General features: G+C 36.1%; 1 protein-coding gene across 1 annotated transcript; it reads left to right on the top strand.

The window, feature by feature from the left end:
* The first annotated feature begins 291 nt into the window (after window positions 1-291).
* Window positions 292-13762, top strand: LOC111796790 (uncharacterized). Its single transcript, XM_087124490.1, is given in 15 exon segments — window positions 292-607; window positions 2868-3939; window positions 4033-4308; window positions 4387-4864; window positions 5288-5874; window positions 5969-6092; window positions 6149-6211; window positions 6257-6373; window positions 6501-7924; window positions 8347-9069; window positions 10233-10353; window positions 11088-11779; window positions 11874-12149; window positions 12673-13677; window positions 13679-13762. Coding segments are annotated over 15 exon segments (7224 nt in total). The 5' UTR covers window positions 292-425.
* The last annotated feature ends 254 nt before the right edge of the window (window positions 13763-14016 follow it).

Raw genomic sequence — 14016 nt, 5'->3', positions numbered from 1 at the left:
CAACGAAAGAATACCGATTTAAGAATTAGAAAAAGAATTGGGATCAAATGTTCAATCTTCATTGATATTCACGACCTTTAAATAGGATACAAGATACTAAATAATATCTACTAAGAAAATATAAACTAACTAAATCCTGATAATAAAATAAAATATACTACTATTCAAATTCAATTGATTACGATATCTAAGATATATTTCCTAACTAATATATTCTGAAAGATTACGAATATCATATATTCCATAACCAATTCAAACTAAAATAAGTTGAACTAAATTGTGACAGCAAAGACATTTCTTCCGATCTCTTTGCTGCCATTGAAGCGTCCAGAATCGCGCTCGTTGTGGTCTCAGAAAACTACACTTCTTCGAGGTGGTGCCTTGAGGAGCTGGGTAAGATCTTTGAATGCCACGACCGGCTTGGGATGCTGGTGTTGCCCATCTTTTATAAAGTGGATCCTTCTCATGTTCGGAACCAGACAGGAACATTTGCAGAATCTTTTGCTAAACATGAACTCACATTTGGAGAACATAACCCGAAGATCCAGAAATGGAGGCACCTTCTTACACACCTCGCCAACCTCAAAGCTTGGCTTTCCCAACCTTGGTAACTAAAACAATTTCTTCCATTCTTTTTATGTCTTCTTCATTAATATAATTCTTTAAAAAAAAAAAAAAAAAAAATTAACACAAGTTAAGTATGGGCGATCATTAAGCGAGTTCATAGAAATTTATAGAATTAGTAGCGAGTTGGCGAAGCAATTAGAGAGAAGTCGTTCATCAATCGTCTTCATTTCTGAATCTTTTTCATAAGTTTTACTTTTACCTTTTAACCAAATTTCTTTAAACTAATTTTATAGATTGGATTATGTTGAGATATATTATTTATGGAATATATCCTAGATATTATATCTTAATATTCTTCCATTTATGGTTAGATTTAGGGTATATTTTATTTTATTCTCAGTATTTAATTATTTTATATTTTCCTCATTTGTACTTTTCGTATCCTATTTAAAGATATCAATATCAATGATAATATACACCTTCCCAATTATATTTTCTATCTCATTCTTAACATGGTATCAGAGCACCGATCTTGATATTCCTAATATCAAAGCTCCGATCGTGGTATTCCTAATACCCCCTTGGACTCAGAGTCCAAGGGGAGTATTAAACCTAAAGCCAAACCCTAACCAATCAGTGAAGCCTTTACCGTCGTCAATCATCCAATATCAAGAATACGTTATAAGCATCTTCAAATTTCTCACCAAGCTCAAAGGTGACATATTCAAGATGTTCGTATTTTCTTTCACAGCCTCTCAAGTGATCCAAAGCACCGATCTTGGTGTTATTATCCACTAAAGCATTTATGCATGGACCAAGAAGTGATCAGGGAAGATATTCACTTGTTCCAAATCAAATTAAATGGACAAGTTATCAATCCTCGAGTCAATCATTGCGGTCTATTTCTAAAGCATTTATGCATGGACAAAGAAGTGATCAGGGAGGATATTCACTTGTTCCAAATCAAATTAAATGGGACAAGTTACCAATCCTCGAGTCAATCATTGCGGCCTATTTCTGAGTCTTGCATCTTTCTTGAAAATTCAATAATTTCTTGAAAGTCTAAAAATGCAAACCAATCAAAGGCGGTCTATTTTTTGACAGATATTTTCATTACTGAGAAGACAAGAGTGAAAGACAACTTGGGTGTTATTGACCTACCGTAAAGACAAGTTAAAGACAAGTTGGACGTGATTACATACACTCTCCAACTTGAGGGGGAGTGTTGAGATATATTATTTATGGAATATATCCTAGATATTATATCTTAATATTCTTCCATTTATGGTTAGATTTAGAGTATATTTTATTTTATTCTCAGTATTTAATTATTTTATATTTTCCTCATTTGTACTTTTCGTATCCTATTTAAAGGATATCAATATCAATGATAATATACACCTTCCCAATTATATTTTCTATCTCATTCTTAACAGATTAGGTAAAGTTGGAAAGTTTTACATGTAAAATAGAGATTGGATTAGGTAGGGTTGAATTTTTTTTTAGAACCAACTCGAAAGTTGTAGGTTGATTGGGTTGATGACCGGACTAACTCAAATAGAGTTCACAATACCCAACCTCTATTTTGGGGTTGACTCGATCAAAAAATTGTTAAGTCGCAAATCCACTCGAATTTTCAAACCCAAAACGAAGAAAAATCTAACACAACTCAGCTTTTTATGATTTGAGTTGGATAGTTTGGGTTAGTCGAATTTTCGAGTCATATAAACACTTGCTGGCCACAATTTAATATCCTAAAAGAAAGTATAATTGAAACTTCAAAAACATTCAATAATGAAAATTCATGGAAAATTTTTAGTTGACATTGTCTTCAAACAATGAGTGACGTTGTAGGCAGCCCTAATCTTATCACAAAACAATATCGTTGACTTCGCTACATAAAATAATATATAACTTTTTTTTTTGTCCCCCACCTCCCAATTATAAAATTTTATTAGCATTTCTTATTTCTCTCTATTTATTATTATTATTATTTTTTGGGTGGGTTGGATTGATTTTTTTTTTTAAACAAAAAATTTGGTGGACGCACGGGTTGACAGTATTTTTTTTTTTTGGGTTAACGTGATCAACCTGAAAATAGGGCATGTTAATTATCATTGAGCTCTACTCACTTTCATAATATGATAATTCTATTCATTAACCTAAATCAATTATAAATGTATGATGATAGAAATAGGTAAACAATCTACCTATTTGATTAGCTATATTTACAAATCAATTTATGTTATGGTTGTCTATAACATTACTTATTTACTTGTGCTCCATTTTGTTGGGCTTAGGACACATGAATCAAAAGTTATAGAAGAAATTACAACCATCCTATGGAATAGAATCAAGCCAACTTTGAAAGTCACTCAAGAACACCAATTAGTTGGAATCAATCCTAAACTAACCAAACTTTCTTCTCTTTTGAATCCTAACTCCGATGAGGATGTGATATGGGTAGGAATTCATGGAATGGGTGGCATTGGTAAGACAACAATAGCTAGGGTTTGTTACGAGCGAATTCGCGACAAATTCGAAGCTCATTGCTTCATCTCCAACGTTCAAGAGAAATTTGAAACCTCTGGTCTTCCATATTTACAAAGTCAACTCCTTTCAAGGATGTTTTCAATTAAAAACAACGACATATGGGATGTTGACGAAGGAATTGCTATGATAAATCAAGCGATTTTACGAAAAAAGATTCTTCTTGTCCTAGATAATGTGAATTGTTCAGACCAAATCATGGGATTGATTCCAAACAAAGACTCTTTTGGAGATGGCAGTAGAATCATTATCACAACAAGAAACGCAAATTTACTTTCCAACGAGTTGGAAGTGAAAATAATTTTTAAAATGGAAGAACTTACAACCGAGGAAGCCCTTCAACTCCTTAATTTGAGTGCTTGTGCAAAAGAAGATTGCTTAGAACTCTCCAAGAACATTGTCAAGATAGTGGGAGGCCACCCTCTTGCACTCAAATTATTGGGATCATCTCTAAGAAACAAAGATTTGAGGGTTTGGAAGTATGTGATAGAAGAGCTTGAAGGGGGTGGGAATATTCATGACAAAGTTTTTAAGTGTCTTAAAGTAAGCTATGATGGGTTAGATGAGTGGGAGAAAGAGATATTTCTAGATGTTGCTTGCTTCTTCAAGGGGAAGAGAAAAGAGCTTGTAGAAGAGATTCTACATGATTGTGGTTTTCATGCCAAAACAAGGGTTGATCGTCTCATTCAAAAATCTCTCTTAACTCTCTCTTGTGACAATGAATTGAGGATGCATGATTTATTGCAAGAAATGGGTCGAAAAATTGTTCGTCATAAACCTATTCAAGATCGATTATGGCGTCAGAAGGATATTAAAAGCATGGTAAGATATATTGTCGTTCTGTTTGGAGTGACTTTCTAAATTCTTAAAAACATTGAAAAATCATTAACTTGATTTGGTGTGATATGAATTCAGGTTAGAGAAGCATCGGTCGAAAGCATATTATTCAAGTCGACAAAAAACGTTGTGGAGTTTCCAATTTCGTTCTCAAGAATGCACCAACTAAGGCTGCTTAATTTTCAGAATGTGAGGCTGAAAAATGAGTTGGATTATTGCATTCCAAGTGAGTTGAGATATTTGAAGTGGAAAGGATATCCGAGGGAGATTTTACTATTGAATTCTGAAGAATATAAGCTTATTAAGCTTCACATGTGCCACAGCAATTTGAAGCAATTTTGGCATGGAGAAAAGGTAGCAATCTCATATTATATGTGTACCCATAAAAGTTGTTTTTGTGTTAAATTGATATCAATCTTTACTCTTTGACAGCATTTCGAGAAGCTGAAGTATATCAAACTCAACCATTCTCAGAAGTTGTCCAAAACTCCCAACTTTGAAACTATTCCAAATCTCACAAGATTGGAGCTTGAAGGTTGCACAAATTTGGTCAACATTCATCCATCAATTTTCACTGCAAAAGAACTCACATTTTTGAGTTTGAAAGATTGCATCAATCTAACCAATTTTCCAACCAAAATTAACGTCAAAGCTCTTGAAATTTTAATTCTCTCTGGGTGTTCAAAACTCAAAAAGATCCCAGAATTTTCAGGCAACACAGATATATTACTGGAACTCCATTTAGATAGAACCTCCATATCAAGCCTACCTTCATCCATAGCAAGCTTGGATCGCCTAATAGTGTTGAGTTTAACCAACTGCAAAAATCTTATCAACATTTCAAACGTATTGGATAAGATCACATCTCTCAAAAGCTTAAATCTTTCAGGATGTTCGAAGCTCGAAAAAAGAAAATGAAAGCGGGGCGACGTCGAAACGGCAGAGCTCGACGTGAAAGGAATCGAACGAAGAAGAAGGGACGACGTAGACAATATCTTTAGAAAGATTTTTCTTTGGTTATGGAAAGCTCCAAGGAGTGGCATTTTTGGGATCCCATCCGTGTTTGTACTGTTGAGATATGATTCAAAGTATTCAAAATAAAGATATGATTTAGAGTAGTTAGATATGATTCAAATATTCAAACTACCAAGATTTTAGGAGATTGTTATTAGATTCGAGTCAGTAGACAATAATAAAGCACTGCAGCTTTCATCTATTCCTATCCATTCCTATCTCTTTCACTATCCCTCTTTCCAACAATTTTGGTATCAGAGCCAAGTTCGTTCGACACGAGGGCGAGTGATTATTTTCTTTCACAAAACAAAAATGGCAGTAGCTGGTTTTTCTTCCTCTGCACCGTTGTTACCAATATTTAATGGTGAGAAATACGAGTGGTGGAGCATCAAGATGAAGACCTTGCTCAGATCGCAGGAGCTATGGGACTTGGTGGAGCACGGGTTTGCTGATGTATTAGAACCCACAATAGAAGAAAAGGAGAGACTAAGAGAAACCAAGAAAAACGATGCCAAGACTCTATTCATTATTCAGCAAGCAGTTCATGAGACTATCTTTTCACGAATTGCAGCAGTAACCACATCAAAGCAGGCATGGTCAATTCTACAGAATGAGTTTCTAGGAGATTCAAAGGTCATGACAGTGAAATTGCAATCCCTAAGACGCGATTTTGAAACTCTACTCATGACGAATGGCGAATCAATTGCTGATTTTTTGTCAAGATCAATGGCAATAGTCAGTCAGATGCGTACCTATGGAGAGAAAATTTCAAACGAAACAATTATTGCAAAGGTGTTGAGAAGCTTGACTTCAAAGTTTGACCATGTGGTGGCCGCCATAGAAGAAGCTAAGGATCTATCCATACTCTCCGTTGATGAACTGATGGGCTCGCTTCAGGCTCATGAGGCAAGAATCAATAGAGCATCAGAAAGGAACGAAAAAAACGCACTACAAGTGAAGGAGACAACCAATAACGAAAGAGAAAATATTCATTTAGCAGGTAAAAGTCGTGGAAGAGGAGGATTTCGCAACTTCCATGGTGGTCGTGATAACAGGTGGAGAAGTGATGAACAGAGACAATTCAATGAACAAAGGAATGTCATACAATGTTACCATTGTAGAAGGTATGGTCACACAAAATCTGATTGTTGGTATAAAAATCAACGAATGAATTTTGCAGCAGAGAACGAAGAAGAAGAAGAAAAGTTGTTTGTGGCGTGCATGGATACTAATCCAGAAAAAGGTAACTTATGGTTTGTTGATAGCGGATGCTCGAACCATATGACAGGCACCAAATCCTTATTCAAAGAGCTTGATGAGACGCAAAAGATTAAGGTGCAACTTGGAAATACAAAAGAGATGCAAGTTGAAGGAAAAGGTACAGTGAAAGTCGAAATCAGTCGCGGTAAGATAAAACAATTAGATAATGTTCAATTTGTACCTAATTTAGGGTACAATTTATTGAGTGTTGGACAATTAATGACCAGAGGGACACTCAGTTCTATTTGATGATAACACATGTGTCATCACAGATAAGAAATCAGGCCATAAAGTTGAAATTTCCATGACTTCAAATAAGATGTTTCCACTTGATGTTTCTAACATGGAGGATTTTGCTCTTACTGCTAGCATGAAAGATGATTCAACATTATGGCATCTCAAATATGGACATCTTCATATGAACGGCCTGAAAATACTCAGGGATAAAGGTATGGTTTTCGGATTACCAAGAATTGACTCAACTAATTTATGTGAAGGATGCATTTATGGCAAGCAGACTAGGAAGTCCTTTCCTGTTGGAAAAGCTAAAAGAGCTTCACATTATCTAGAACTAATTCATGCTGATTTATGTGGGCCAATGCAAACGAAGTCCTTGGGTGGAAGTATATACTTTTTACTATTCGTTGATGACTATAGTCGCATGAGCTGGGTTTACTTCCTACAACATAAGTCAGAAACTTTTCAGAAGTTCCAGATTTTTAAAGCTATGGTAGAGAACCAAAGTGGCTGTTACATTAAAGTTCTTCGCACAGACAGAGGTGACGAGTTCATATCTAAAGATTTCAATCTCTTTTGTGAAGAAGAGAGCATCCAAAGGGAATTAACAGCTCCCTACGCTCCAGAACAGAATGGAATCGCTGAACGAAAAAATCGAACTATTGTGGAGATGGCAAGAAGTATGTTACAAGCCAGGAGACTTCCAAACCGATTTTGGGCTGAAGCCGTAGCAACATCTGTTTATCTATTAAACATCTCACCAACAAAGGCGGTTATGAATCGAACTCCTTATGAAGCATGGCATGGAAGGAAACCATCTGTAAGTCATTTACGAATCTTTGGTTGTGTTGCTCATGCTTTGAAACATCCTCAAACTCGTCAAAAGCTTGATGAAAAATCTGAAAAATGCATTTTCATTGGCTATTGTACTCAATCAAAGGCATATAAACTATACAACCCCGTTAGTGAAAAGATTTTAGTTAGAAGGGATGTAATATTTGATGAAAACGTGAGTTGGGATTGGAGTAAAGAACAGGAGCAGCAAAAGATTACACTTGAAGTTTCCCCAAATGAAGAGACAAGGGTCAACTCCAGTGCATCTCCCAGTGCATCCACTGCAACACAAAGTGTGTCAAATTCATCATCTTCAGAATCACTGAACAGCAATTCATCTCTTGAAGAATTTTCAGATGAGACACCTCCAAGGAAGTATAAATCTTTAGCTGACATATATGCGTCATGTCAATTTGCTCTTACTGTTTCAGACTCTATGAATTATGAAGAAGCAACTGAAAAAGAAGACGGGAAGAAAGCCATGACAGTAGAGATGCAGTCCTTTAAGAAAGATGAAACATGGGATATGGATGACCTACCAAACGAAAAGTTTTATGGAGATTTACAAGAAGAGGTTTATGTAAGACCGCCAGAGGGATTCATAAAGGAAGACAAAGAAACAAAGGTATACAAGCTGAGACAGACAATGTACGGGTTAAAGGAGACATACTTACGAAGGCCTTGTCAGAAGAAAAGCTCTGTACTTACGTCTGCAACTTTGAATCATGGGGGAGTGTTGAGATATGATTCAAAGTATTCAAAATAAAGATATGATTTAGAGTAGTTAGATATGATTCAAATATTCAAACTACCAAGATTTTAGGAGATTGTTATTAGATTTGAGTTTATCTAGATTTCTATGATTTACTCTTTCTGGTCCAGTGTATTAGCTATAAATACTGGAATTGTGTAACCTTCTATGTATCGAGTCAGTAGACAATAATAAAGCACTGCAGCTTTCATCTATTCCTATCCATTCCTATCTCTTTCACTATCCCTCTTTCCAACATGTACTCTCTTACAAGCCTAAATTTGAGTGATTGCAAGCTTGAGCAAGTCCCAGAAGGGATTGAGTGTTTGGTGTCGTTGTTATATCTGAATTTGTCTGGCAATAACTTCTCTCGTCTTCCTACGAGCATTTCTCGACTCCGTAAGGTAAAAATATTGGACATAAACGAGTGCGAAAAGCTTCTTCATTTCCCAGAGCTACCGCCAAGGATCTCAAGGTTGATGTCAAAGGGCTGCATTTTGTCGAAAGATTTTCTAGACATTTCAAAAGTTTACCATTCACATTTCATGATAGAAGTGAATCTTCTGAATTGCTACCAATGGGCTGACAACAAATGGCTCCATAAATTCATCATTTCTTGGATGCAGAAGATGCTCTTCAAAATAGGACACTTCAACATCATGGTTCCCGGGAGCGAGATTCCAGATTGGTTCACGATGACAAAAAAAGGTTCTTCGATATGCGTCGAGTGGGATCATGGCGCGCCGAGCGCTGACATGGGTCGCTTTGTGCTCTGCATTGTTTGTGGACCGAGCAACAAAAACGACATCACCGATGTTCCTTTCGTCATTATTGCATATGTGACTGAAAAAGACCGTAACGACCCAAATTTGAACAATGAAGATATTATTGTTAGTACATTCAATGTTTCAGGGATGAAGAAGTCAGACCACATTTGGATGTCCGTCTTTACAACTCTGATGAAGAAGTTAGACCACATTGAGTTTCGATTCTTGCTCCACATTAATCACAATCAAACGGTTATCCCAAATGTCGAACTAAAAAAGTGTGGAGTTCGTTTGATAAATATGGAAGAATAGAGTGAGGCCATGAAAAAGGTATGCTTCGTATATTGTTGTAAAGAACAGGATGAAGTCGTTGTTGAAGTATTGATAGATTATTTATCATATAAGAAGATTTCGTGTTCAAACCTTTGTAATATCATTTTCTTCTGAATCAAGGACTTAGGCACGCAGTTCTTTATAGATTCGGAGCACGAACTTGTTGTATCATAAATTAGATATAATTGTAACATGATTTAGATTTACTTTTCAACTAATAGAAGGATTCCATACCACTACTTACATAAACTAAGTAATGTAGCAAAAACTTCAACTAACATATGTTTGAAAACCCTCCAATCATGATTAAAATAAAACTTTCTTTTAGAAAATCTTGAGAAAATTTACAAAAAGTTTCAAGAAAACTAGATAAAACAACAAGAAACTCTGTAATCCCTCCCAAAATATTTATTTTGAACTACAATAAAGTTGTGTTCACCTAAATTATGTTTGAGAATTATTGAAAGAAATAGTCTTACATTAGCTAAGAGAAAAATCATGGGTTTATAAGTATGGAACACTATCTCCATTGGTACAAGGCCTTTTGGGGAAACCAAAAACAAAGCCACGAGAGCTTATGCTCAAAGTGTATAATATTATACCATTATGGACGTTCCTAATTTCTAACATATGATGAGCTAATAAACTTGACTTACTAGAATAAGTTACTTAGAAATTATAGTTATAGGAATATTGTTATTAGTTGCTCAAATTGTGGACCAAGTGATTTAATTAGCAACATTGTCGGTAGTTCTTAACTTCGACTAAGATTTAGGGGTTACTTTAAGCTCTTTCTTGTAGAAAGAGAATTGAAAAGCATAACTGATTAAGGTTCCTCTATCCTCTCTCCCCTTAAGTTGGTTTTTCTACTTCAATTGTTTGTTTCGACATATTTAGATAATGGGCTACATCCAACATTTGGTATCAGAGCTAGGATGAAACAAATGTCGTCACCACATAAAGTCGCTAGAGGAGATAGACGCCAATAAAAAGCATAAAGGAGGGGAGAGCAACACTCGAGTACCCGTTACTCACGAAGAGTAACTATGCAGCATGGTCGATAAAGATGTGTCAACTTACAGGTACAAGGCGTGTGGGACACCATCAAGCATGGTGACGTTGAGGAGCTTGAGGATAGGATGACTCTTCTTGCCATCTACCAAGAAGTCCTGGAGGACGTCATAGTGAATGAACCTTCTCGAGGTGAGCTCTCTTCACCCTCACCTCTTCCTCTACCTCTAATAGGGGGTCGTCCCCTCTCTCGTCTTTCTCTTCCTTGTCCTTTGGCCGGCATGGTTCTAGAAACCAAGATAATTTTCCTTAAGTCTATAGTTCACTAATATAAATAACATTATATCGCACACTATTATAATCACACACCATAGCAAGCATATCAATGTGACATTAAATCAACCATCATGCTACAATCAACGATATCATAATGGCTTGTGACTTTCAATGTTACATCAAATTTCATACTAGGAAGCAATTGTAGTAAATGCCCTTTTAAACATTTACTTTTCTTATCTGGTGCGTGATGTACCTAACTGTGATGAGGAATCGATGGTTGGACCATGGAACATGTCAAGCCTACATTGTAGCCTAGTATACAAAATTTGTAACCTAAAACTCTGACACAAACTGTAACAACCCTAGATTTCTACTTAACCTAAAATCGCTACTGTATACGTATCATAGTCATTTTATGCGGAAATACTTAAACTTTACGATAAAAAACATAGTCATGGACTTACATGTTTTATAGAAGATTCTCCTTGCCTTGCTCAATGCTTCTCCATCAACTGCAGCAGCAAGAAGGACAGCTGGAGTAATCAGTCCCCCAAGTGAGCGTATTATGGGGGAGTTGAAATAAAATAAAATGGAAATGTTCTATACTAACCTATATACTACAAAATTAAATGCATACTAATCTATAGACTACAAATTTAAATGGCAAACTACCCTACTGATGTGTCATGGTCTCTTGAGTTGCGATGTCACCGTCATGGGATTGATTCCAAACAAAGACTCTTTTGGAGATGGCAGTAGAATTATTATCACAACAAGAAACGCAGATTTACTTTCAAATGAGTTCGAAGTGAAAAGAATTTTTGAAATGGAAGAACTTACAAATGAGGAAGCCCTACAACTCCTTAATTTGAGTGCATGTCCAAAGCAAGATTGCTTCAAACTCTCCAAGAACATTGTCAAGATTGTGGGAGGCCACCCTCTTGCACTCAAATTGTTGGGATCATCTCTAAGAAACAAGGATTTGAGTGTGTGGGAGTATGTGATAGAAGAGCTTAAAGGAGGTGGGAATATTCATGACAAAATTTTTAAGTGTCTTAAAGTGAGCTATGATGGGTTGGATGAGTGGGAGAAAGAGATATTTCTAGATGTTGCTTGCTTCTTCAAGGGGAAGAGAAGAGAGCTTGTAGAAGATATTCTACATGATTGTGGTTTCCATGCCAAAATAAGAGTTGAAAGTCTCATTCAAAAATCTCTCTTAATTCTTTCGTATGATAATAAATTGATGATGCATGATTTATTGCAAGAAATGGGTCAGAAAATTATTCGTCATAAACCTATTCAAGATCGACTATGGCGCCAGAAGGATTTTAAAAACATGGTAAGATATATTGTCGGTCTATTTAGAATGACTTTTAAAATTTTTAAAAACATTGAAAATTTCATTAACTCTATTTGGTATTATGTGAATTTAGGTTAGAGAAGCATGGGTCGAAAGCATATTGTTCAAGTCGAGAAGAAACGTTGTGGAGTTTCCAATTTTGCTCTCACGAATGCACCAACTAAGGCTGCTTAATTTTCAAAATGTGAGGCTGAAAAATGAGTTGGAATATTGCATTCCAAGTGAGTTGAGATATTTGAAGTGGAAAGGATATCCCTCGGAGATTTTGCTATTGAATTCTGAAGAATATAAGCTTATTGTGCTTCACATGTGCCACAGCAATTTGAAGCAATTTTGGCATGGAGAAAAGGTAATAATCCCGTATATTGTGAGATCCCATATCTATTGAGAAGAAAACGAAACACCCTTTATTAGGGTGTGGAAACCTCTCTATAGCATACGCGTTTTAAAAACCTTGAGAGAAAATCTGAAAGAAAAATTCTAAAGATGACAATATCTACTAGCGGTGGACTTGGGCCAGTAGAAATGATATTAGAGTCAGACGGCAGGAGGTTGTTCTCCGAAGGGGTAGACATGAGGCAATGTACCAGTAAGGATGTTGGGCCCATGGGAGTCCCACATTGATTGGAGAAAGGAACGAGGGCCAGCGATGATGCTTGGCCCTAAAGGGGGAGGATTGTGAGATCCTACATCGGTTGGGGAGGAGAACGAAACACGATTTATAAAGGTGTAGAAACCTCTCACTAACTGATGCATTTTAAAAAATTTCGAAAGAAAAACCTAAAAAGAACAATATCTACTAGTCGTGGGCTTGAGCCATTACAATACATAAATGTTTAGTTAAATTGATATCAATCTTTACTCTTTGACAGCATTTGGAGGAGCTGAAGTATATCAAACTCAATCATTCACAGAAGTTGTCCAAAACTCCAAACTTTGAAACTATTCCAAATCTCACAACATTAGAGCTTGAAGGTTGCACAAGTTTGGTCAATATTCATCCAACAATTTTCACTGCAAAAAAACTCACTTTTTTGAGTTTGAAAGATTGCATCAACCTCGCACATTTTCCAACCAAAATTAACATCAAGGTTCTTCAAGTTTTGATTCTCTTTGGGTGTTCAAAGTTGAAGAAGATCCCAGAATTTTCAGGCAACACAAATAAATTATTGGAACTCTATTTGGATGGCACCTCCATATCAAGCTTACCTTCATCAATAGCAAGCTTGGATCATCTAACAGTGTTGAGCTTAACCAATTGCAAAAATCTTATCAACATTTCAAACGCGTTGGATAAGATAACATCTGTCAAAAGCTTAAATCTTTCGGGATGTTCGAAGCTCGGAAATAGAAAACGAAAGCGGGGCGACGTCGAAACAGCAGAGCTCGACATGAGACGAACCGCACGAAGAACGGACGACGGAGACAATATCTTTAGAAACATTTTTCTTTGGTTATGCAAAGCTCCAACGAGTGGCATTTTTGGGATTCCATCACTGGCTGGTTTGTACTCTCTTACAAGGCTAAATTTGAGTGATTGCAAGCTTGAGGAAGTCCCGGAAGGGATCGAGTGTTTGGTGTCATTGGTGAATCTGAATTTGTCTCGAAATAATTTCTCTCGTCTTCCTACGAGCATTTCTCGACTCCATAACTTGAAAAGATTGAACGTAAACGAGTGCGAAAAGCTTCTTCATTTCCCAGAGCTACCACCAAGGATCTTAAGGTTGATGTCAAAGGGCTGCATTTCATTGAAAGATTTTCTAGACACTTCAAAAGTTAACCATTCATATTTCATGGTAGAAGTGAATCTTCTAAACTGCTACAAATTGGCTGACAACAAAGGGTTCCATAAAATGATCAATTCTTGGATGCGAAAGACGTTTTTACTCAAAAGGAACATTTGACATCATGGTTCCCGGGAGAGAGATTCCAGATTTGGATGCTCGCTTTGCCTCGAAATAACAGTATAATAAGAACGATTCACCACTGTAAATTGATTGAGTTTCGATTCTCGCTCCAATTTAGTTATATTCAATCAGTTACCCCAAATGTCGAACTAAAAAAGTGATGTTTACGAAGAAGATGAAGTCAGAGTTGAAGTATTGATGACCCATTAGCTTCAACTTTTGAGTTCATAATACATTATTTATCCGAAGATCTTAGGTTCAAACCTTTGTAATGTTATTTTCTTCCTAATTAATATTGATTTTCACATT

This window comes from Cucurbita pepo, chromosome 6 (assembly GCF_057944985.1).
Source record: "Cucurbita pepo subsp. pepo isolate OVF chromosome 6, ASM5794498v1, whole genome shotgun sequence".
Lineage (NCBI taxonomy): Eukaryota > Viridiplantae > Streptophyta > Magnoliopsida > Cucurbitales > Cucurbitaceae > Cucurbita > Cucurbita pepo.
The sequence above is the reverse complement of the archived record's forward strand: the minus strand, read 5'-3'. Positions and strand labels throughout refer to the sequence as shown.